Source organism: Panthera pardus, unplaced genomic scaffold (genome assembly GCF_024362965.1).
Source record: "Panthera pardus isolate Hobbes unplaced genomic scaffold, ASM2436296v1 HiC_scaffold_6, whole genome shotgun sequence".
Taxonomy (NCBI): domain Eukaryota; kingdom Metazoa; phylum Chordata; class Mammalia; order Carnivora; family Felidae; genus Panthera; species Panthera pardus.
The window spans coordinates 113,561,237-113,588,273 of NW_026526991.1; the positions used below are offsets into that span (position 1 = coordinate 113,561,237).

General features: G+C 41.5%; 1 protein-coding gene across 18 annotated transcripts in view; it reads right to left on the reverse strand.

Moving 5' to 3' along the window:
- Positions 1–27,037, reverse strand: part of SVIL (supervillin) — a 231,519-nt gene that overhangs the window by 67,500 nt on the left and 136,982 nt on the right. For all 18 annotated transcript variants that reach the window (XM_019465226.2, XM_053895220.1, XM_019465227.2 and 15 more), the window contains 3 exons: positions 19,511–19,568; positions 19,244–19,395; positions 16,021–16,660 (listed from right to left, as the gene is read on the reverse strand). In XM_019465226.2, coding sequence (XP_019320771.2) covers positions 16,021–16,660; positions 19,244–19,395; positions 19,511–19,518 — 800 coding nt within the window. In that variant the 5' untranslated portion in view covers positions 19,519–19,568. The remainder of the gene's footprint in view (positions 1–16,020; positions 16,661–19,243; positions 19,396–19,510; positions 19,569–27,037) is intronic.

Consider the following 27,037-nt stretch of genomic DNA (forward strand, 5'->3'; position numbering starts at 1 on the left):
AAATGTCAACATATGTGCAGACATATTTATAATGTAAAACCTAAAGGCTGTTTTTTAAGTAAAGAATAATCCTGGCTTTTGAAAATGTATAGGCACGTTTTGTCGGAGGTTTGTATTTATTTCACAAGGGACGTGCGGCTCCCCACTAATCTCAAGAGATAGAAATAAATCTATCCAAAGCCACCACATAAAGCATTTTTCAAGTAATCTGCAAGTATTAGGAGTCTGTTCCAGTTACCCTGTCCCCACAAATACCAGACAATTTTCTTGTGAGAGTAGGATTAAATGTCAATTTATAATCTATAAGTTCTGTTAAGGTATATTGGTAAATAGCCAAATATAAAAATAGTACCCATACAAAACAACACATATCAAATAAAGGAAATAAGTAAAAGGAAATTCAAGAAGATCATAGCTTTAATTGCTCTTAGACATTTTCCTTTTATATGTGTCACGGAATAATGCAACCAACATTAACAATTACCAATACTAATGCAGGTCAATTCAATAGATGTTAATTGAGTTCCTTCTATGTAGGAAGCACTGGACTAGGCTCTGAGAAGTAACAAAGTTGACTCAGGCATCATCCCAGCCATTAAAAAACTTACACTGTGGTAGGCAAGGTAACATATGATTTACACATTCATTCCTCAACACACGATTGCATATAACACCAAGTTGAATGGGATGAAGAAATTATGCCACACTGAAGATATTTTAGGACAGGCCAGGAAAACCCTGTGGTAACCATGTAAAGCAAATCACAAGACGAACAGTCACACTACTGATCTGTATCACCTAACAATGTAGAAAGAGAAAAAGGAGGGGCGCCTGGGTGGCTCAGTGGGTTAAGCATCCAACTCTTGATTTTGGCTCAGGTCATGATCCCAGGGTCGTGGGATCGAGCCCCATGCTGGGCTCCACGGTGCGTGTGGAGTCTGCTTAAAATTCCCATGATCTCTCTCTCTGCCCCTCTCCCCTGCTCTAAAAAAAATTGTTTAGAAAAAGAAAAAGAAAATTCTACACACACGTTAAAATGTTTACCAGCCCCAAACTGCAACTTATTTGTAAGAGTTCTTGAATACTAGGCTGGAAACACATTTGAGCTCAAAGCAATTTCCAAAAAAAAAAAATAGAGTGACAATGATAATAAAGTGATCTGAATTTTCTAAAACCATTTTAGTTCAAGTTTTAGTTTAAGCTGACAGGCCAGAACCAGTCTGTAACCACTAGTATACATTTTTCTGTGACCACTGAAATCTGTCCTGTACTAGGCTTGGACATTCCCTTGTCTTTCCACACCCAAACCGATCAGCCCAGTCTCCCTTTCCCCAGCATTAGAGCAATTTAGTCTGTAGCAAACAAAAAATTTAGGTGTATGGCAAAGCCATTTTGTTTCCAACTGTAAAATTTGGTCTAATTTTCAACACAGGAATAGTTAGCCTATTATCTGCAGCTAAGAAAGGAGGCAATCACTCTAGCACAGGATACAGTGAGAAAAGAGGAAGTGGCAGCAATTTGCTTTTGAAAACCACCAACTTAATACAATATGCCTTCCCGCACAAAATTATTTTAACGCTCAAATGTGTTTTGTATAAGAGAGTGCTTTTTAAACAAGAAGTGCTATACAACTTTCTGAACATGACTTTCATTGATAAACCTAGAACTTGGTCAGCCCCACCAAAAAAAAAAAAAAAAACAAAATTGATCAGGGGCTTAAGAATATGTTGGGTCAGTATCTGAAAAATGAAAATCACACACAGACACAGGAGACTTGCTGGGCGCCATTTATTCATTACGCCATTGGTATGGAACGAGCCAAAAAAACAAGTAAATACTAGCGTGGTAGCAAATACTCAAATTTTGACATTTCATGTATGATACGTATGAATGTAATGAGAAATAATCAAAACTATGCGAAGGCATCATGCTAAGAACATGGCTCCTCCTCTCCTTCCTTCTTCCTAAACAATGTTGTACTGACATCTCTGAGTTACTGCTTTTATATTTTATTTTTTTATAAATTTTTTTAAAACATTTATTCATTTTTGATAGAGAGAGACGGAGTGAGAGTGGGGGAGGAGCAGAGACAGAGGGAGACACAGAATCGGAAGCAGGCTCTAGGCTCCGAGCTGTCAGCACACAGCCTGATGCGGGGCTCGAACTCATGAACGATGAGATCATGACCTGAGCTGAAGTTGGATGCTCAACCAACTGAGCCACCCAGGTGCCCCTTTTTTAAGTTTATTTATTTTGAGAGAGAGTGCATGTGCCAGTGGGGGAGGGGCAGAGAGAGAAGAGAAAGAGAGGGAGAGAATCCCAAGCAGGCTCCACACGCGCCGTGGAGCCCAGTAAGGGGCTCCTGGGATCATGACCTGAGCCGAATTCAAGAGTTGGATACTTAATCAACGGAGCCACCCAGGTGCCCCATGCTTTTATATTTTAGAGATAAGACATACAGAGCCCACTTCACAAGTCATGTGATTTTAAGGAACACGGGTCCAGCTTCAACCAGGAGGACCAGTGTGTCTTAAGTAAATTTACAGCAGGAGTGATTTAGAACAGTATTTCTCACAGTAAGGCACTAGGATGTTTGCGGTTGGCTGAGACACTTGCTTGGGTGATATTTTCTGCTATCCAAACCAGAAAATAAGGAGAGGAGTTGGGGAGACAGTCTGACGTGGGCACTTTCTGCCTGCAGGCTGTTCTGGACATGCGTTGCCACTGTCGCACAGAACGCGCTCACTCCTTGGTTCTTCTCTTCCTCACCCACTAGCGGCATCAGATACAGGCGATCGCTCCCTTCACCTGGCGCAGTCTTCTCAGTCTCCTCCTCTCCCCACCATCTGTACCTTTGGAGTTCAGGGTGCCCACGATGGGCTCCTCTCCCCCTCCACTGACATTCAGTGCCTTAATATACCCAGTGGGCTTTCACTTCCACGCTGACCACCTTCTCATTGTTTACCTCCACCCCGACCTCCCTTTCAACTCAGACTCTTGGACCCAACTGGCCATTTGACACTTCCATTTGTCTATCCAATAGACATCATAAGTCTAACATGCCCCAAAACGGAACTCTTGATCGCCCTCCAAAGTCAACTTGCACTGGAGCCTTCTGTATTTCAGCAAATGGCAACTCTCCGCTCCAAGCTGCCCTGCCAAAAAATCAACCCTCCCGTTTGATTCCTCGGTGTCTCTTACACCCCACATCCAAGTTATCGGCAATTCCACTGGCTAGCTCCAAAACCTAACTCCTTTCACCCGCTCTGCTGCTGCCCTTCTAGTTCAAGCCGCCACTGTCTCTCACCCAGATTACTAAGATGACTTCCTAGTTATTTTACTTGTTTTCATCTTTGCCCACCTATGGTCTGTTTTCAAATTAGCATCCAGATTGGTTATTCCTCTTTTCCATCCCTTTTATGACTCTGCACATCATTTTGAGTGAAACCCAAAGCCCCAGGGATGGGCTGAGGACTGGCCCTGATCTGCCCACCCTTCCTCTCCCACCTCTTCTTCCCCTCCCCACCCCAGGTCCTCCCTCACCAGTGACCGTGGCCACCTCAGAGGCTCCGTACAGAGTCCACTCAGGCCTTTGCAGGTGCTACTTCTGCCTAGGCTGACCCACCCCAATGGCTGCATGACTGCCTCACTCGATGTCACTCTCTGCTCAACAACTATCCTATCAGAGGGCCATTCCTAACCATTCTATATTGAATAGCAAGTGCCAATCGTTTCTCTCTCTGCTTTCATTGAATTGCTTGAAGTTTCTTCACAGATGTGGTAAGTACTACATCTGTCACACTGCACATTTATTTGTTTGCTGTCTTTCTCCTAGGGGAGAAAGATTCACTAGGGGCAGATGAGCTTCTTGAGAGAAGACTGTTATATCATCAGCACCCAGAATAGTGTGTGGGAAAGAGCAGGTCTCGATAAATATTTGTGGGATGGATGAACTGTTGAATGATCATCCCCATAACAACCCCTGGAGGGGTTCTTTTATTTTTATTTTTTAAAGTTTACTTCTTTATTTGGAGAGAGAGAGAGCGCGAGCAAAAGGAAGGGAGGGGCAGAGAGAGGGAGAGAGAGAAAATCCCAAGGAGGCGCCCCACCATCAGCATCTCAGACCCCGATGTGGGGATTGAACTCACAGATCACGAGATCATGACCGGAGTCAAAATCAAGAGTGGGATGCTTAACTGACTAAGCCACCCAGGTGCCCCAACCCTTGAAAGTATTCTTATACTTATTTTATAGATGAAGAAAGGAAAGTACAAAAAAAAAAAAAAAAAAGTATTATTAACTGCCCCAGATCACAAGCTGGTATATAAAAGGCTAGGGCTTGAACTCAAGGGCTGTGAGATCCCTGAGCCTACATCGCTCCTCCAGAGCTATAGGCTTCAGTATTCTGGAAAATGAAAGAAAAATGAAAGAGGAACCCCTCCCTGGCTTGAATGAGAAATGATTCAGTTGGGGTGCAGGTGTTCACGCGTTCTGGGGCTGAGCAAGGAAGGCACCAGGGCGTCCTGGCCACACCCACCACCCTGACTGGTCTCTCAGCCGTGCCTGTCCCACCTTCAGCAGAAAGCCTGGCAACTACTTGTAAATCCTGCAAAACCCAATTATCCTCTTCCTCTGTTTTGTTTTGTTTTTTTTTGTTTTCTCCCCATGCACAGCACGGAATCAAAGGAGCCTGGCAGTGAAGAGTAATTTGGCTCAGAGGGCACTCACTGCTGAGGACGGGGTGGTGGGGGGGTGCGGAAATGCAGGGGCCCAGACTTGGCCAAGGTGCGTGAAGCCTGGTCGCCGTCCCCCACCAGAACAACCTAGAGCAGAAAATGTGTGGAAGCATCAACCGTTTGGAAACAGGAAAACTCATGGGAGGGATAACCTGAGAGCAGGTGATACTGGACGTGAAGTGGGAAGAATCAGACATACCCTGAGGCCCAAGGGAATGCTTCAGCTTGACTGGGTCCTCGGCTGCCCCTCCTCCTCTAGCACGCACAAAATATGGAAATGTGACATGACACCTAATTCATACAACCTAATTCCCACTTGCACAGGCACTTCTGAAGCTCAACATCACAACAGCTAAATATCAACTTGATAGTCAACATTCATGTGTCAGCCCTGACACGGGTACAATGCTGGCACCAGGGAAAAGAATTTCAGTGTGTGCACCTGACTTCATTGCATGCTGAGTAGTCACTAGGGAATCTGAAATGTAAAATCAACTCTGTATAAACTACCTTGCAAGTTGACACCACAATCATCCAAGATGGATCCCTTTCTGATGATATTATAAACGATCGACATTAACATTTCTTCTCTGGTTTAAAAAAAAAACAATTTCATCAAATTCTTATATGACTTTTTTGAGTTAACAAAAATGAAATAGTCAAGGAATATGATTTTACATATTAAAAAATCTAAAACTATAGTGAAGAACACAGACTATTTGTTGGTTGGCAGGACCTGGTGATGGTGGGAAGGGTTGACCAAGAGGGAATTTTTGGGCTGATGGAATGATTCTGTATCTTGATTGTAGTGAGAGTTACACAACTTTATATATCTGTCGAAATTCATAGAAGTTGACTAACAACAGTGATTTTACTGTACATAGATTATACCTCAAAAAATATACTTTAAAGACTTAAGACTTCTAAAAACCATAATTCAGTTTAGCATTACAATCGATCTAGACAGCAGTCACAATTAAGGGATTTATTTACTTTGACACAGATGTTTGGTGCAGTTCATGGAATTTTTAAATGCAAGTATCTTTTTTTTCATTCTTTAAAAGCAAAAATATGTGTAAATGAATAAATACCAAATGAAAATGTGGGCCAGTCATTTCCACAAAACCTATCTTAGATCTTTTTTCTTTCTTTCCTTCAAATTTTCTCCCCAAAGCCCAGCGAGGCTGAAAAACCTAGTAAAGAGCAGAAAACAACTCAGAGTGGTCACTCTTAAGTGTTGACATTGGTAGAGAAGGCAAATTCTTCCTTTCGAATTAAATGCATGGCTCCCCGAAATGGTGGGTCAAAGTTATAAAACTGATTTGGTTGATTCACAGGCACTCCAAAACGATGGAACATAATGGGACTTTTTGGATTCAGTTTTCCACCACCACAGGGTACAGCCCGATTGTAATACTGACAGGTGGCTAAGGGATGCCCAAAATCAGAAGAAAAAGTCTATCATTTTGTAAAAGTACAACATTTATTTCTACGGCCGAAGGGCCACTGTTTTGGAGAAGTAGTAGAATACCAGGTCAGTTTAAAAAAAAAAAAAAATGAACAAAAAAGAGATCACATCTGAATAGTGGCAATGATGCCTTAAGTTCATTTTCTTTCTTTAAACATTAAATCGATGCTGTTATTTAATGAGTGTTCCTTAAGGCTATGCCTAACTATTTTTGATAAGTAAAACTTGGTTAAAAAAAAAAATCAACCAAGTGAGGGTTTTTTTTTTTTAATTTTTTAAGTTTATTTTGAGAGAGAGAGAGAGACAGAGAGCGAGCGAGCGCGTGCACGAGTGCGGGAGCACAAGTCAGGGAGGAACAGAGAGAAGGAGATGGAGAATCCCTAGCAGGCTCTAAATGTTAGCACAGAGCCTGATTCAGGGCTTGAACTCACAACCGTGGGATCGTGATCTGAGCCAAAATCAAGAGTCAGATGCTTAACCCACTGAGTCACTTAGGCACCCTGAGAAGGGTTGGTTTTGTACAACATGAGTTGAGTGTATGATACCATCAGGCTATGGCAGCTAAATTAGGTCCTTGCAAACAGAGTCAACAATCAATGTAAATCTTTTCTATCTCAACTGGGGTAATCATTACACGTTTCCACAAACTCACCAACCTGAGTTGGTGCATTTTAAATGGAAAATGTATGCATTTTGATGTGAATTATTCCTCAATTAACAAACATGTCACTATTGGATTATAAAGTGAGGACTTCTTGGGTAACAAAAAGGTAGAAATACAGTCTTCTTGGGGCAGAAACAGGATAAATATGTGAGAGTTCTTTCAGGTTCTCTCTGAACTAACCTCAGTACCGAATGCCTAAATGCTGAGGCCTCAGGCAAGCGAGCGCAATGACAGAAGGTGTGTGCAGACGGAAAGAACTATCCATAAAGGCACTGGAGTCTGAGGAAGGTGCTGGAAGCGGCCTTCCAAAGTGGCTCAAGCTTCCAGTTCCCAGCTGGATCTGTATTTCCTTGGCTCCCGCTTAGATTCCTACCCACCACTGCTAGTACAAAGTGATCCAGTGACTTCGCTGCCTTAGCTGTGAGGCTAACCTAGAAACAGCCATTTAGGACTGGAGATGGAGTTCAGAAGGCCCCAGAAGTGTCCCTCCACGTTGTTCCCCCACATCACGATTCCCACTCGTAGTTTAATAGTATTTACGAGCACACTGACTCAAGATCATCTACAAGAACTCTGACCTCAGATCAAGTGGAAAGAGCCTTATAGTATAAACAGGTGCTCCTCAAAGCACGTTCTTCTGGTTGGTGTCGCTGGCCTGTGATTAGATAAAAGGCCTGCACCGGAGTGGACAAGGACAACATCACGAAGCCTGCTGTTTACGTCAGCTGACGTTTTGTTCATAGCATGTACTTTCTTGACGAAGGAAAGGGCCCACGGTTTACATGTAGGCACAAGTCCCTCACGGGCTGTGGGCTGATAAACAGTTTGCGATTTGGGGCTATTTCAAGTATCGCTACTACTGTTGGGTGACGCTTCAAGAAAGTACAGAAAACAACAGAACGTTCATGCAAAAATGATTTATGGATCCACTCGCTATGTGCCAGATGCCAGGCAGTAGCGGAGATGGAGAGACGTGAAAATGACTCAGAGAAGGGAAGTAACCTTTGCATAAGGCCTGTGCTAAAGTAATGTTATTAGTGGATCATCCTTACCAATCTTATGGAGTGGCATAATACCAAATTCATGCTGCCATGTTCGGGGGATTCTGGCGGAATTGGTAAATCTGGGCATGTCAGCCTTGTGTGCATGGGGCTCTAAGACAAGCGGTGCAGGTGAAACTATATTTGTGAGACTCCTCATTTGGTTCGTGACCTCTCCCTCCTCTTCTCCCTTTTGGCAGAATCATCATCATTGAGAAGCCAGGCTGATAACATGAGGGCTCCGTATGCCAAGCCAAGCCTCGGTCTTATAAGTGCACTGGGAAAATGACAATCTGATAATGAGAACAGACTGGTTTGAGAGTCTAAGCACCAGAGAATGTGTAAGAGACTCCAAAAATGATTCTAGTTTCTATTACGACAGGGAGACATTTATAAAAACCTGGAAAGGTCAAGAAAGCAGGGCAAACAGGAAAGTAGACTTTCTAGATATGTTCTCACTTGTCAACAGCTCAATTAGAATGAGATACCCAGATGTAATCTGACCACTGCACAACACAGAGGGACCAGGATTATTTGGGCTACTTTCATCACTGCACCCCAAGACTGGACCAGCCATTTTGGCAGTCACATAAAGAATTTTCTGTCAACTAAAACTCCTAGGTCTGTTTCCCATGAACTACTATTAAATCAGGTTTCCCAATCCTGAACCTGTACACTGATTTTTTCCCCCTCTAAGTAGAGGGCTTGATTAAATTTCATCTTGTTAGTTTCCAACCCTACTGCAGGTACACGTGCTCTCTTCTCTCCCGTCTCCCTTCCTGCTCCATCCTTCCTTCCACTCTTTTCCTTACCCTTACCGTCACCGAACTTGTTTACAACCCCTCCTCCAGAAATAGGATCAGCCTATCATTGATATCTTCCAGATTATCTCATGAAATGCCAAGTTAATGCCAAGGACCACGTTAATGACAGAGCTCAACTTAGAAGCACAGACTTCATTATCTCATGCCTGGGTAACTGCAATCACCACGTCAGTGGTCTCCCTAACTGGAATCAATTCTCCTTCAGACCAACCCTCCACATTCCTCCAGAATGATCTTTCTAAAACACACAATCAATCATCCTTGCTTTCAAACGCTTCAGACACTTTCTGTTGTCCATAAGGTGAAGGCCAAATGCCTTGTCGTGTCATCTGAGGTGCCCCATGACTGCTCCCCATGTGGCACTTGGCCTCATCCCACCCCCTCCTTCTAAGTCTTCATTCGTGCCTTTGTGCTGGGAGTAGCCTCCCCTCCATGGCTAGCAAACTCACCACATCTTTAAGGACTTAGTTCAACGTGACCACATCTCCACAGGAGGAAAATTGGTATACAATCAACATTTTCCCATGGCACCCAACCTTGATCTCTAGAACCTTATTTACCCCATCATGTTGTAATTATTTCCTATACTTTTTTTTTTAAATAAAATAGCCAATTAGGAGCACAGTGCCTGGCACACAGGAGACCCAATATAATTTTCTTCGATGATTAGCTAAACTACCTCAGAGCTGAAATTAATCCAATGCCGATGAGGTATGCACAGATACGTGGATGCCTACTGAGTTTGAACTCTACTAAACTACAAGTTTTCATTTTGTTTATAAGGGCAAAGTTCTTAAGTACCTTATGTAAATGCACATAAACTGTTTCTCTAATACCCCCGGTCTTCTTTCCTAAAAACCTCTAACCTTCGAAGGGCGAAACCAGCACACTCACTTTTCCACGGTGTTACCTGATAGAACTGACATAAACGGCGAGAGCAGATGCAACGGAAAGAGCTTGACAGATGCAGGGAACTTGAGTGGACGAATAAACGGGTGATGGATACTAGCCTCAGCTTTGTCAAAGTAGCCACGTGGTCCTAACCCCATCACTTAAATTCTTTAATCTTTCATTTTTTTCATGTAGAAAAGAGATTTTTAAATAATCTCCAGGATTACTTTTGCTTCTAAGAATTTACAAGTCTTTAACGTCGGGTATCTATTCTTGTGGGGTCTTGGGGTGAGCCAACATCCCCATAGTGCAGAGGTCACTCCCCTGGGAGAGGACCGTAGGGTCACTGGGGACAAGAGAACAGTGAGATGGTGACCTTGGGTGTAACAGAACTTTCTTATGATGTGGCAACTCACCCTAAACGGTCATAGAGGTCGTGAGTTGCTCTTGGTTTGTATCCCTAAGTATATAATGAGAGAGAGGCTTTAACTCCCTGTAACTGCTAAGAGTCAACAGGCTAAAAAGTGCTTCCTGCTGCCAAAGTGAAGTCAAAATCCAGCACAGTAGAATTAGTTTCACCCTGTGGGTGTCCAGCTCTAATTACATAACAGCTTCTAATTATACAACAGTATTCAGCTTAAGAAGAATGGTTATTAACTTAGGCATCTCATTAAAATGAACAGTTTACTTGCTTCGAGTTGCTTGCTTGGGAAAAATGCTAATGATTGCTTTGTGTCTGTGTGCTGCCATATAAGTGCGTGAGGGTGCGTGTGTACAGGCGCAGTTTTGCATTTAAAATCTGGCAGACATTTGAATTTAGGACACACCAGCTAGCATCTTGTGTGACATATTCATATTTAATTCAGTGAACATAAGGGGATACTTGCCAGTGAAAACAGAAGAAAAAGAAAAAAAAATAGGAGTTGACCATATTTTACGAGCCAAATGCTAATAGAGCAGGGTGAAGAGATGTTTGGGGGTACAAGGGCTGAAAGGTGAAAATAGTTCTATCCCGCTATGTGACCTGTTAGAGTACCCAGAGGTCTCTTCTTTAGAGACCTAGGTCTTAGAGATCTATGTTTTCCCGGGACATCTGCCCTGACCTGGAGCCTGTGTTAGGGACACTCGTGCCCTGGGGGGACAGGGGCTGAGGAACCAATGCTGATGGCCAGCGGCAGCTTTTCCCCTCTATACCACTCTCTTGTAGACATTTCTTTTCTTTTTTCTTTAATGTTTATTTATTTTGAAAGAGTGAGAAAGAGCTCACGCAGGGGAGGGGCAGAGAGAGAGGGAGAGAATCCCAAGCAAGCTCCATGTTGCCAGCGCAGAGCCCGATGTGGGACTTGATCTCACGAACGGTGAGATCATGACCTGAGCTGAATCCAAGAGTCAGAAGTTTAACTGACTGGGCCACCCAGGCTCCCCCTCTTGTAGATTTTTCTGTCAGGTCAGGTTAACAGACAAATAAGAAGGAAAACAATGAGCTTGAGGCTCTGAAGACCATTTTTAGACTGAACCTCTCCCTGGGAGATGAGCACATACAATCAGAAATAAATTACAAGAGCATAGCCTAAATCTCTTTCCTTCTCAGTTGGCTGAGTCTGCCTGTCACCATGTCTCTGAAAAGGCACACTGCGGAGGGTGCCCTGGTCTAGCTTCCTGAGCCAAGCCACAGGTCTGGTGTCATCAGAGCCCTGTCCAAAGGACCATCAGCCAATGGCAGCCCTCCCCAGGTCAAATTTCAGTGATGCCTCTGCATACCATGTTCATTTGCTAATGATACAATTTGCTTAGTGGGAGAAGGACTGGCCAGCATAGAAGTGGAGTCATGAAAACAAATAAAAAAGGGTTTTCTAGAGTGGATCACCACTGGGAAATTCAGTATAATTTTCTTCTTTGCCCAACACCCAAGTCACTGACAACGGGGAGTCACAGTGGACGCTCAGGCAAAGAGCAGGTGTGGGCCCTGGGAATTAACTTTCTCCCCTCACAGACGTAACAAATACGGTACGTTTTCTTTCTTTTTTAATTACGTAAGAGGTACAAAAAGTAGCAAATTCAGCAAGAATTCTGCATTCAGGATCTCTGTTAGTAGCAGGAGCTCAGAGTTTTAAAACTGAATAATACACACGCCCCAGGTCCCTTTGAATTTTATTAACATTCATAATAGCTGAATTAACAAAGAATGGTTCATATCAGCAAAACTACCTCTCTAGAAAACACAATGCTGCAATTCTAAATATAAGGGGCTTGTCGGGATTGGGGGATGGGGATTAAGAGCTGTCTTATGCTCCGGGCGCGTGGGTAGCTCAGTCGGGTAAGCGTCTGACTTTGGCTCAGGTTACGATCCCACTGTTGGTGAGTTTGAGCCCCGTGTCGGGTTCTGTGCTGACAGCTCAGAGCCTGGAGACTGCTTCGGATTCTGTGTGTGTGTGTGTCTGCCCCTCTCCCACTCATGCTCTTTCTCTCAAAAATAAATAAATGTTAAAAAAATTTAAAAAGAGGTGTCTTATGCTCTATTCTGTTAATATACATATTGTCCATCTGTTTCAGAATGAAGTATGTACCTGAACTCCCGGGCAGTTAACGGGATTTCTGAGCTAAAGACTTTTGTGACAAATGTACATATTTTCTTCATCATATAAATGTTCAAATGAACATTAAATAATTCTAATCAGTTAAAATTCACTGCTCAGCTAAATATTGCCCTTAAGACTGTTATTGAGCTTAGAACGCTCTTAATGGTACAAGAACTAATGATTGTTCTAGGTGTATATGTGTTAGCGTATATGGGTACATATGAAAGCCTTGCATGTGATGTCTGGCTCACAGTTGAATTTTTAGCAAGTCTCTGATGGTATATTCATGAGTGATGTATTCCATATTTAAGTAATGAAGAAAAACCAGCCTCTTCTAGTGACCACAAAATAAAACGATGCAATGGGAAGGAGTTAATTCAGAAATTAACAGCCCAAATACTTGGCAGAGCTGGGTGATGACAGCGTATAGTACAGCAGTGAGAAAAATATTCCATCTCAGTGCTAGAACACATCCACAAATACATGTGGTATAAAATAACTTCATTATCTACAGACAGTTTTTTTGATCACTCCTTAATCTCCTTAAACTTTTCTGTTGCATATTTCCATATCAGATGACATTTCATTTATGGTTAAGTCACCAAGATTTCTTTGGTTATTGTCATAATTCACAAAGTGTTTTTTATCTTTCTTCCTCCCAAATGGAAATCAGACGACAATGGCTCTCTGACACCCGAATTTCCTGGCTCTAGAAAAAGAGCATCTAAGCAGAATATTAATCCATTTAAATCCATCTTTACAAGATGAATTACTGTACTCATTACAAAATAAATCCTTTTTTAACATACAGTGTTATATCAGTTTCAAGTATATAATATAGTGACTCATCAATTACAAACATTACTCAGCGCTCATCATGATATGTGCACTCTTTAATCCTCATCACCTGTTTCACCCAACCCCTCACTCCCCTCCCCAACCATCTGTTTGTTCTCTACAGTGAAGAGTCTGTTTCTTGGTTTCTCTCTCTCTCTTTTTTTCCTTTGCTCATTTGTTTTGTTTCTTAAATTCCACATGAGTCAAATCATATGGTGTTTGTTTTTCTCTGACTTATTTCACTTGGCATTATACTCTCCAGCTCTATTCATGCTGTTGCAAATGGTAAGATTTCATTCTTTCTTACGGTTGAATGGTATTCCACTCTACATGTATCACATCTTTACCCATTCATCTGTCTGTGGACACTTGGGCTGCTTTCATAATCTGGCTATTATAAATAATGCTGCTATAAACATAGGGGTGCATGTATCCCTTTGAGTTAGTGTTTTCACCTTTTTGGGTTAAATACCCAATAGTGCAATTACTGGATCATAACTTTTTGAGGAACCTCCAAACTGTTTATTTTATCATATATCTTAATTTACTTTTTAATTTCATACTTGTCACACATTATGTTCCATCCTTTTTAATGCAAATATATCTCAGTATTTTCCTAATATATATGAAATGATTTGTTTCTCTGCCTATAAATCATAGAATTGTACACCTTGAATGCTGCAAAAAATAAAGCATGTGCCTTTTTTTAATTAAAAAAATACATAAATAAAGCAGTACCTTTTTTTTTAATTAAAAAACACATAAATAAAGCATGTGCCTCCTCAAGAATTCCTTTACAATTTAATTCTTTTAATCCTCTCTTTGTGGAAGTCCAGGGTTGAGAGACTGAGACTAGGCTTATGGAAACTTACAAGTAATGGCTCTCCAAATAATTGAGAAAGAAACACCTCTTACGATTTCACATTATAGGGGTGCCTGGGTGGCTCAGTCCATTAAGCATCCGACTTTAGCTCAGGTCATGATCTCATGGTTCATGAGAACCTGCATCTGGCTGTGCTGATAGCTCTGAGCCTGGCGACTGCTTCCGATTCTGTGTCTCACTCTCTCTCTGCCCCCCTTCCTCGCTCGCACTCTGTCTCTCTCTCTCTCTCTCAAAAATAAACACTTAAAAAAATTTAAAATATTTCACGTTATGGACATTTTTTAATATTAAGATTTTAACTCACTCAAAACTATTAAGTATCCTATCTTTTTACCTGGAGCACTTAACCAAGTTTTTGTTATTATTATAGCTGATTCAAGAACTCACGGAGGATCTATTACATGCGATGTAGATGACTAACCCGGATGCCGTGTTAACAACTTCAAGTTTTCATAATATGGCAATCAACAATTAGGCTCCTACCTTTTTAAAACTCATGTAATTGTAAATCTCTGATTTCCTTTCTAAGTTAGACTGTTAGGTTTCTTTGTCCTGCTCATGAAGCACATGAAGAGTTTGCTTTGATAGAGACTAAGGCAAGAACACTTTTTCTACTGTGAAATGCAGGCTTCCCAAACAACAGACTTTCATTTCAAAGTAAGAGACGACAGGTCACAGTCCCAAAACTTCAAAAAGTCCAAAGGCCGAACAAAGGCCCTCAGAACCTCGTATCTGGATTTAGGTATTTAATTCTCTAAGAAGCTAACATCTCTAAATATTTTGGTGTGGATGATCAAGTGAGGAGGAACAAGTCTGGCTCAATAAACTCCCATAAGTAAAACAAACTGTTTTAGATGTACGATTGCCACTAAAGAGGACCACATTCACTCCTCTGTCCCAGTGTGAAATAAATGAGTATTTCCCGATACATTTTCTTTCTTCTTTTCCAGAATAAAGTTGCTTGATCCTCACAAATCCTCAATTCACCTGGGAAGCTAATGCTTATTTGGACTGAAAAACACATTTAGGAGTCGACCCAGACAATCACCCCAAACTTTAAAGTAGGATGTTTAAGTAAATTGCATTTTAAATATGGTCATCACGTTTATTGAATTTAAATATCTAAATTGCATTTAAATTTAAACATCTAAATTTATTTTAAAATTTGAAAATTTAAATATGTAAATTTAGAGATTTAAATTTTATTTAAACATTTAAACCTCTCATTTTAAATTTTATTTAAATATTTAAATCTCAAATTTTAAATTTAATTTAGACTCCAAAATTTAAATTACATCTAAATTTAGAAATTTTATCTAAATTTAGAAATTTAAATTACATCTAAATTTAGAAATTTTATCTAAATTTAGAAATTTAAATTACATCTAAATTTAGAAATTTAAATTACATTTATAAATAGAAATTTAAATTACATTTACATTTATAAATAGAAATTTAAATTACATTTACATTTAGAAACACATATTTTCTTCTGGCATTTGAGTTTCTGGTCTTACACCTTTTCTGATTTTCCCAAATGGGAGCTACTCTCTTTATACACGTTACAAATTACACCTAACGCCTGGTCTTTGAAATGAGGTGCTTTTCCACAGAGCTTCCTCCTTAGCTCGCAGATGTAATTGCATTGCTATACGTCCCAGTTATATTCAGTATATATTGCAGTCACACTTCATACCCTAAACTGAGGCCCCTCCACTGCGTTAGTGGGGGTCCTTCTGCTTTGTGATCTTAAATGACAGCAACACAATCACCAAGGAGTCTTGGGTATAATTATAGAAAAATGAAGAAACAGACGATTATTAAAGGCATGTAAGAAACAGTAAAAAGAAGGGTCCTGAAGCGAGGCTCCCATGAAAGGGTCCCCAAGACACCTGTTGAGCTGGTCATTTTTAAAAAGAAGTTGAAGCTTCCTGCTTTGACAGAACCTGTTTTGATACTGTGGAAACAAAAACTCTTAGGTCACCTTATTTCCGCCACCAGCTGAACCCTCCACAGAATGCCAAGAATACCCAGACCCTGACAAAGGGGGGTGCAAAGCAAAGATGTTAAGGCGGCTGAGCGCGCGCTGAACGCTTACCTGGCTCGCGCCTCCGCGGGGACTGGAGGGTCACCGGCAGAGTGGCTCGGGGAGGCGGGTGGCACGGCGTGCATTTGCTTTGGGGACCTTGGCACGTCACTGAAGGCGGTGCAGTCTCGCCCGGAGAACTGGAAGGATGAGGAACCGTCAACCGTGGGGGCCAGGTCGCGGGCCTGCGCGGGGGCGCTGGGCTCCTGCCCCCGTCTTTGGTTTTCCACATTGAGCAGCACCTCGGTGTCGGAAAGACCGTCACTCCCGTGGAGGGCATAGTCCTTGGACTCGGCCACGCAGGGCCTGGAGTACAGGGAGCTCGAATCTTTGCCCGGCTCGGCCTGCCTGTCGCCTTTCCCTCCCCTTCTGTCGGCAGCATCAGCGTCCTTGCGGGACTTGGTGTATCGAGACAGCGATTCCGAGTCGGCTTCGGAATCCAGCGCTAGCCCGTACTTCTCGGCCAGCTGCCGCCTCCTCTCCGCTTTGTACCGGGCGATTCTCTCCGCTTTGGACTCAAGAGCCGGGGCGTCCATGAGAGCCGAACCACAGGAGGCGTCAGCATGGACGCCCGGCGTTTCTGGGTAGAGTTTGGAGCGGGTCTGCTTTTCCACCGAGGAGTCCGAAGTGTCTTCCTCTTCATTGGACCGGCCTGCAAGGGAACCACACAGGGAACACGGACAGAGTTCAAGTACAGGCGCGCACCGACTGCACGCTGTTCGGTACACAGCACACGCCTGAGCGCCCGCGCGGCGCAGGGCCCGCGTCTCACACAGGTGTATCTAGCCACGGCGACATCCCGGGCTGCCGAACAGGTGCGGGGTCTGCAGTGAAACACCTGAAGGCCGAGAGCCGTCCTGGCGGGGTGAGCCGCCTTCCGCCCGGCCCGCGCTAAGGCTCAGCCCCTCGCTCCGGCCTGCTGCCTCTTACTTATTTACCTTTCTGTTTTTGAGTTTAGCATTTTATGGGTGAGGCCAGAGCCCTCTAGAAAAGATACTTGATCTGCTGTAACTTAACATATGACAGATTGTGGTTTCACAGGATCTGATAGTAACCAGAACAATAGTGGGCACTATCAATATGTACCAGGTTCTTGGGGGTGTGTGTGTGTGTGTGTGTGTGTAACACTAGTGGATTTTTCCAACTGTTGCACACATACAGAAAATGTCTAGCATGTTAACATGAAAACATAGGAAGGTAAAACCCTAAATCACCAATAATCACTAATGTGTAATTATGATAAATTGATAATTTGCCAAATATTTCTATGTATTCCTTCTTTTATAAAATTGACTTCTTCTTTCCTTCTATATAAAATAATTTATGTTTTATACACCATTAATGTTTGGTCTGAAACATTTTCCTGTATTTGGAAATCTTATTTTGGAGACATCATTCTTTAAGGCTTCGTAATATTCCGCCTAATAGGCATTCCATAACTAAGATAACCCTTCTCATATTCCTGGGCATTTATGTTGTTTCTCAGTTTTAATCAGTCTGATTTTCTAACTACTATCACAACGGACAAGATTCATAAACGTATAACTGCATTATCAAAAAAGTATATCATTTTAAGATACTTGCTAGACTGTCAAATTAATTTTATAAAGTTTGCATCAATTTGCACTTGAATCTGCCATCTATGTTCTCTTAAAAACATTGAGTGTTAATTACAAAATATCATTTGATTACTAGAAAAAGAGAATATGTTTATTTTCCAATTATTTATTAGCCATTTGTTTTTTCTCCTCTGGAATATCTGATCAAGCTTACTGCTCTGTATTTTACTGATTCCTACTGTCCTTTTTTATTGGTTTGTGTGCACTTTTATAGGACCATGAACCTTAATCTTATTCATGAATATTTCAAACTTGTTTAATTTTTTAGATTTTCTTTGGAGTACGGATGTGAATTGTTATGTAGTCAAGTCAATTGGCCTGGTCGTGTGTGATTTCCACAGCTGTTTCTGTGTTTTGAAAGTCCTTCTTCATTCAATTTGAATTAAATATTCACCTATGTTTTCATGTTTTTAAATTACTTTCTTAAAATTAATCATATGACTAATTGGCACTTATTTTTGTGTTTTATATAAGTGAGAAGAGGGCTATGTCCCCTCTCCCACTGCACAAAACCTATTTTCCCAGTACCATTTTATTAAGTAAGTCTTCCATTTCTCACAAATATGTGAAGCTTAAATTATCATGGTAATACATAGATTCACATTTTATATACACTAGCGTTCATTTCTGGCCATAAATTTTGGTACTCTGTCTAGTCTTGATTCTTCATGGAATTTTAAAAAATCGTAATTGTCTAGTTTTCTGGCCATAGAAGCTCAGGAACTCTAGACAAGTGAAATGATCACATCACGAAGTGAGAGCAACAGCCCCTCTGAGGAAGAAACTAAGAAACAATGGCTATAAGCAGCAGCAGGGGCATAGAGCTACAGAGCCAGGGATGGGGTGGGACGAACAGCCCCATGTGGGTCATCCTCTTCCAAGGCCACGTTGAATATCCAATGTTCAAACATTGACAGTGATCCAAAAAAAAAAAAAAAAAAAGGTAGGTTATGTTTGAAATACTGCTTAACAGGAAATAAATATGCAATTTCATGTATTATAATAATTTAAATAGAATTACATGTATTACATTTAAATAGAATTTAAAATTTACATGTATTACAATACATGTATTAAAATTACATGTATTACAATAATTTAAATAGAATTTTTGTTGCATGAACACATAGACTAAGAGCCCTACCCACTCAAGGTCCAGGTTTACTTTTAATGCTACCTGCCACGAGCAGCCGGGCCCTGTGCTGGGGACCTGGGGATTCTGTAAAAATGTGTCTCATTCAGTCCTCCAATAAACTCTTACTGAGGATCTCTGGCAACAGGTCTGGTGCCAGGGCACTGAGGACACCAAGAGGGAAACACAGTTCCTGCCCTTTACGGGTCCCAGGCAAGGGGGGAAATGACATCATCAATTACCCAACAGTGTGCCAAGGGGCATCATTTCTTACTGCTGCGACACCAGAGGACCACATCTGTGAGGCAGGACAGAGCTGACATATGTGGCTGAAGCTTTTTACAAGCGCGTGTATTTAATCAGTACATCTACGCAATTCGTCTTTGCAGAGTATCTCACTTTCCAATAGCACTGGATAAAAAAGCCTCTGTGGAACATCTCGGGCAGCCTGCTTGATCACGGGCCACCAGGCGGGCATGCTCACCGGTGTGGGGGCTGGCCGGGTCTGTGGCTCGCATGTATCTGGGCGTGTCTTCCTCCAGCAGGCGATGGGTCACTAACCCCGTGCAGCTCTGCAAGAGGATGGGCTGGGTGTCCGTTTCAATTCCTTCTAGGCGCCTGGCGATTCTTTCTTTTCTGTGCAAGACAACAAAAAGGGCCTAGTGAGCCACGGAAATCAATTCTAAGGGAAAAGGGAATACTGTTTCACCAAGCTTTTCGACTTTCTAATTAGGTACAAGACATATCTTACCTTTTCATTTCTAAAAGTTCTTTCCTCTTTGGTTCAAAGATTTTTCTTAATTCTGCAACTAAAATAAAACAAAGAAGAATGAAGATAGTCCAGTACTCAGTTGTCATGCCTTCATTTCACTCCTTCGGGAAACCTACATGTATTGAACTAATGTTTCTGTTCTTGGCTTCTATGTAGCGGTGATATGCAAAATTGACACAGTTCCTGTCCTCCTGGTGATTGTCTTCTAGTGCCAAAGAGCAGACACCAAATGGGATGCACCTACACGCACTTCACAGGCTGCGCTAAGGCGTAAAACCGTGAGTAAGGAATGGATTAATAGGAACAAGTTCTGTTCCATCCAGGAGAGTCTGAGGAAGCCTGAACATTAAGATCTCTTCAGCAAGCAGAATCTATCTGTTTTTAACTGTTAGTAGGTTCAATACTAATGGCATTTCATTACGGAAAACTTCGAAAGTCTGCAAAAGTAGACACAAGGACAAGAACCTCGACATGCCCATCAGCAAGCTCCAACCACGTGTCTCACACTATTTGGTCCTATCACACAACCTAGAGAGCTCTGTGACGACCGGATTGTGTTCCCAGTGGTACCTAATGCAGCCGACAGCCATTTACTGTAGTTTAGGTTAAGCCGGTTCCTAAGCTTCCCCTCACCGGCTTTCGCTGGAAGGAAACGCTAACAATGGTTTTCCTGCTATAATTTGGGTAGATGATGGATAAGGTAATTACCCCAATTCTCTTGGAGACACTGGATGAGCAGACAAATGTTTTGCTGAGGTAAGGAGGGTCCCGTGTGATACTGACTACAAGGATATCACCGAGATGCCAAATCATTGTTTCTTTGGAGAAATGGACACATTTGGTGGGGAATAAAGGTCTCTCTTCTCGCTTCCTCCTCAATCCCATGAATTCACGAAGGCTCATCTGAGTGGTTCCTACCGAGGACCCAGGAACACCACAGAGTCGCTGATAGCCCTGGCGGCCCATAGAATTTAGAAAGACTGGGTCAAAGAAGAAACTCAAAGGAGGCACACTGGACTGCTTAAGTATTTTCTAATTTTTTCTTTTCCTTTTTTTTTTTTTTTAAAGTAAATGCTACGCCCAGCGTGGGGCTCGAACTCACCACCCTGAGATCAAGAGTCGCCTGAGCCAGCCAGGTGCCCCTGAATACTGGAATTTAACTTTCAGCTACTTCAATTTCCATTTTATTTTTTTAAAGTGGTCATTTTTAGTAATGAGTCAAAACCACACACACACACCCCTTTTATATTGCCGTTTGTCTCCAGAGATACAAGCCTAGTTTTTATTTATTTATTTTTACATGATAACCACCTTAAAATTTTAGTCAGATTGACTTTTGTTGAGATAGTTGGCTTCATAAAAGTCTCTCCCTCAGGTGGTTTTCCCAGGAAACAGAGTGGCTGGAGTCAGGGGTATACTTTCTCTGCATAGTTAATTATGTTCTTATTTGGAAGACAAGGGTATAATGATAATGGTGCATCCCGCCATGCAGCCTTTTGAGAAAACTTGACTAATAACAGCTTCCCACTTAACCAATTAGCTCCAGTGAGATTATGGTGAAGAAACTTTAACGACCGGTAGTGCAGATTTTGAAACTGTTTTCAAGGATGATATAAACCAAAGAGTATCAATTAATTATTTAAGCCCCAAGAAGAGAAAGGGGTCATGTTTTTTCATATGATTGCTCAAGAAGCTATTGAAACCAAATTCCAAGTGCTCTGAAAAGTAGGTTTCAAACTCAATGCATCACACTCTTAATTGAGAAACAGAGTATAATAGGGTCTTGCACAGCCTAACGCCATTTAACTTTCCTCCACCCGAAGCATTTCAGCTAGGTATGCTCTAGTCTAAATGTTTATGTTGTGTCCCCCGCCCCGCCCCACCACCAAATTCATATGTTGAAATCTTAATCCTCACAGCGATAGTATTAGGAGGTGGGACCTTTCGGAGATGACTGTTTGCCTTCACGAGTAGGATTAGTGCCCTTCTAAAAGAGGTCCCACAGAACTTACCGCTTCCCATGTGAGACCCAATGAGCAGCTGGCGGTCTGCAAGTCACCAGAACCCAGCCACACCGGATCCCTGATCTAGGGATTCCAGCCTTCAGAACTATGAGCAATACATTTCTCCTCTCTTAGAAGCCACCCCAGTCTATGGTATTTTGTTATACCAGCCCAAATGGACCAAGACAAGGATACAAATATCAATTTAACATAAAGAGTGTCCTATAACTTCTATTGGAAAAAGTTATGATCTACTTTGTAATCTCAACTTGAGACTGTGAAAATCACTTTTATTGCATTGAATTTTTAGTTTTTAAATTTTTCTATAGAAATTAATGTAACTAAAGATATTTTTTAAGAAAGATCCTCTTCCCCCAAAAAAGATCCCAGCAGTACAGAGAGAAAGATAAGTAACAAATTGCTTCCTGTCATTTTTTTATTTCACATATTCTAGAAGGAACTGGGCTATGCCAATGCCCCACCCCCAACAGAACTATACTCTTCCTACTGCCATTCCCTACCCGTCTCAATATTCTATAAAGACTATGAGAAGGGAACAGGCTGATGGTCACAATAGTCATTCATCACGGAAACTGAACCCTAAGAAGTCTGGGGCAGTGGGAGAAAGGAGGATGGTAAACCAAGTTCATGGTGATCTCTGTCCTTTTCTGGACAAAACAGGCCAGGCAACTCACTAATGAACCTGTCATTTGTATGTCTTAGGATAGCATATAGCAGACATTCAGGTGCACCTCATCAGGTTGACAGATTCACTGACTGGCTCTAAAACAGCACAGATCACCATGGGGGTGTGAACGGCCTTTTGGGTGAAAATTTTCCTCATTGTGAGCCTTGTACTGCAGGGTGTTAAGTGTCCGTGGCTTCCCTAACAAATGCCTAATCATCACCAGTTGCTGTGACACAAAAATGCTCCCATTTGTTTCTAAAGTCCCCCCTTGAGCCCCGGGGAAGTTACTGTCCTTGGACGGTAGCCTGTCCCCTGGATGCCCAGGTTCTAGGTTATCCCACTAACAGACACCACTAGCTAGCTCCTCTCTCCAATCACATCTAGATTCAAACTCAAACCACATCTAGATTCGAACTCAAACCACATCTAGATTCGAAGTCAAAACTGTTTCTGGGGTGTCTGGGTGGCTCAGTCGGTTAAGCATCCGACTACGGCTCAGGTCATGATCTCACGGTCCGTGAGTTCGAGCCCCACGTCGCTCTGTGCTGACAGCTCAGAACCTGGAGCCCGTTTCGGATTCTGTGTCTCCCTCTCTCTCTGCCCCTCCCCTGTTCATGCTCTCTGTCTGTCTCTGTCTCAAAAATAAATAAACATTAAAAAAAAAAAAACAACTGTTTCAAGCTTATAACCTACAGTCCTCTTTGATTATTTACCGAGGACTGAAATGAAGTCATAAATCAAACCATACTCTATATGTACCAGCAAGTTAGGGGCATTGGCTGGTTCAGTCAGTAAAGCATCTGACTCCTGATGTCAGGGTGGTGAGTTCAGGCCCCATGTCGGGTGTAGAGATTACTTTAAAAATAATTAAGCAAATGTATCAGCAAGCTTATTCATTCTTAGTGGAAATCCATAGTGAATCTTTTAGAAAAAAAATCCCTTACGCAAACAAATTACTGCTCAGTCTATTCTTTCTAACAAATGTATTTTTCAGTTACCAAGATTTGCTTCCTTCCAATAGATGTGAAATTACAGGGGAAAGAAATGATGTGGAAGAGAAAAGAACAGAGAAGCTTCCTTTCCCAAGACTATAATTTACAAGTAAAATTAGTAAAACAAACATGAAGTATAATTACCCTAGTATATCTAGCCCATGGGAAAACACTTCAGTTGTATAAAAGAGAATGAGGTTTTATTTGAATTGCTGATGTGTGCGTACTTTTTCTGACCCTTTCCAGGAAAACCAAAACCAAAACCAAAAAACAAACCTCTTTTGGGCTCTTGCAGTGTTCTTTAGGCCCTCCACTTGAATTTTTGGTCAGGTTTATTATAAAACATTGAACAAAAGCTAATACTAAGAAATCATGGGAAGACACCCCAGCTATGGAAATCTATGTTGCCTCTGTGTTGTTTCATGCATAAAGACCTCCACATAAATCACTATCACAGGCATCTTCTGATTGATAATCTTGAATACAGTTTATCATTGCTTATGATCTACCAAAAGCTTTCTTTCCTTTACAATTTTTATATAATTTTAGACTTATAGAAAAATCAAGACATGCTTCACAACATGTTAACACCTCAATACATTTGGTTTACGTTTATCCTTTTCCATACACGTATTTACGTGTGTGATGTGTATATATGCATGCATGCAAGTACACATATTTACATGTCAACTTTTCTGAACCATTTAAGAATAAGTTGCAGCATGATGTCCCTTTATCTGATTTGAAAGGACACATGCGGCCCAATGTTTACAGCAGCACTATCAATAATTGCTAAATTATGGAAAGGGCCCAAATGTCCATCAACTGACAAATGGATAAAGAAAACATGGTGTGTGTGTGTGTGTGTGTGTGAGAGAGAGAGAGAGAGAGAGAGAGACACACACATGATGGAATATAATTCGGCAATCAAAAAGAATGAAATCGGGGCGCCTGGGTGGCGCAGTCGGTTAAGCGTCCGACTTCAGCCAGGTCACGATCTCGCGGTCCGTGAGTTTGAGCCCCGCGTCAGGCTCTGGGCTGATGGCTCGGAGCCTGGAGCCTGTTTCCGATTCTGTGTCTCCCTCTCTCTCTGCCCCTGCCCCGTTCATGCTCTGTCTCTCTCTGTCCCAAAAATAAATAAAAAATGTTGAAAAAAAAAAAAAAAAAAAAAAAAGAATGAAATCTTTCCATTTGCAACAACATGGATGGAACTAGAGTGTATTATGCTAAGAGAAATCAGTCAGAGAAAGACAAATACCATATGATTTCACTCATGTGGAATTTAAGAAACACAACACATAGACATAGGGGAAGGGAAGGAAAAATAAGATAAAAAGAGACAGGGAGGCAAACCATAAGAGACTCTTACGACAGAGAACAAACTGAGGGCTGCTGGAGGGGAGGTGGGGGGGGAGAGATGGGCTAAATGGGTGATGAGTATTAAGGAGGGCAGTTGTTGGGAGAAGCACTGGATGTTACATGTAAGTGATGAATCACTAAATTCTCTCCTGAAACCATTATTATACTATATGTTAACCAACTTGGATATAAACAAACAAATAAATAGCAAAAAAATTAAAAAGGAAAAAAAAAGAGAATAAGTTGGCAGCATGATATCCCTTTCCCTCTAAACTCTTCAACGTATATTTCCTAAAAAATAGGAAATAAGAATGTTTTTAAAAATTGGATTAAGCAGCCATAATTCAGTTGATTATATGCTGTGGCAGAATATGCACAATCAGAAATGGTTCAGGTAACAGTAATACTAGTCATCATCTAATACACAATACATAATAGGCACTGTTGATCTAACTTCTGTTGTAATAAATGTTCTACTTTGCCTTCAAATACATTAATTAAAACTTTAACATACACTAAATTATCCCTCATTATACCTGCTATTTTAGTCTTCTGCCCTTGTCTGAGTAATTCTGAATGGTACTTCTGTGGCAATATGGATTCTGTGAGTCTATTTCTTTAGTTCTTTTTGATGGGAATGGGATGGTCATTTTCCAAGTAAGGTAATTTAAGGGGAATTGACATCAGGGCTCTGATACTTTTTTTTTAAAGGTTTGTTTGTTTGTTTGTTTTTGAGACAGAGAGAGAGAGTGAACGAGCGCAAGTTGGGGAGGGGCAGAGAGAGAGGGAGAGAGAGACTCCCAAGCAGCATGGATCCTGATGCAGGGCTTGATCCCGAAAACTGTGAGATCATGACCTGAGCCAAAATCAAGAGTTAATGCTTAACCGACTGAGCCACCCAGGCGCCCCAAGAGCTATAATAATTTATATTTTATTTAACTGCCTAATATGCTTTATAATAATATGTAATGCCAATACTCAGGATGATTTGGTCTGCTGGGTAGTTTTCTTGAGGAATACAGTTTCTTTAATTAGCCCTGAGAAGCAGGCTTTCTGGTAAAGTTATTGTCGAGTCCAGTCGTCTAAACCCAAGTACAGTAGAATCTTCCGAAGAAATATAAGTGGCAGGGGACTGCCAAGAGCTCTCCCAGCCTGCATTTGACAGGCTAAGAGCACAGGCCAGACCCAGAATGTCCTGAATACTGATCTGACTTCCCAGAGGAGTAACGCACTTCAACTTTTACACTCGGAAGGCAGCCACTAATATAAAGACAAGCAGCTTAGAAAATAAGTCATTGCAAAACTAGAGGAATAAGGGAGAGGGGTGGTGGCTCCGAAGTGTGGGACTTCTTTTTGGATAATGACAACTTTCCGAAACCGACGGCGGCCCTGGATGCACAACTCTATGGATATGTTGACAGCCACTGAGCTGAGTGCTGTAAATGGATGAACTGTATGCTATACGAATTATAGCTCACTAAAGCTATTAAAGAAGTAATGTATTTGGTTCATTTCACAATTCCTAAGTGGAAAATCTATTTCCATATTATAAACTTTGCACAGGTAAAGGTTTTTAGTCATCGGATAACTTGCGTGTGATACACAGTTAAAGGAAGCCCCTTAGAGAAAAGCCAATGATCATTTTAATGCTCATTTGCACAAAAGCAAGAATTCCTCACTAAATGAATGGAAAGCAACTGCTGGAAATGTGTAAACAGACATGAAGCTCTATGCCATTAAAACAGTTGGAACCAATTCCTATTTTTACCATTATATTGCCAGGAGCTGCCATCAAGAGACGTGTTAACATGGAGGAGTGAGATCACCGGTAATACGCGGGTCTTTCCAAACATGCCTGCCCGAATTCATGAAGTGCACAACGTGAGACAAGACGGTGGGGAATTTACATGGAATTCAGGGGAGGAGGGGCTCTGACACTTTTAAAGCACATTTCGAAGATCTTGTGAATTTGGAAACATAACTCTGATTAATGCATGGCATTATCTTCGTTTTGTGAAGAGTTACATTTTTATAACCAATTATGATACATTTTCTGGTGAAACTGGTTAATCAACTTACGTGTTTTTAAATTTTGGCACATATGGAGTTATAAGCTGTTGAGCCTGAAGGGACCTCGCATCTCATCTATTGCTTCTAATTTTTCTGATCCCAATATTGCATGTACTACCGTTCATCAAGGAAAGGACCTGGGCTAGGCCAGGAGGACGAGTAAAGCAGCTGTTACTACAGAATTTTGTCTAATCAGTCCAATCTTCGAAGCTACTGCTAAAATCAAATTTAGCAGTACTTTGTTTGGCTCATCTTCATAGATTTTAAGTCTGACTCAGATTAGCTTGAGTTTCTTTCTCTTTTACAGAGTCTAAAAAATCAGAAGGACCTTTCCATTTCATGCCATCCAGGCAGGAACCCACAGCATGTGTCCTTCCCATGGAAGCACATGACC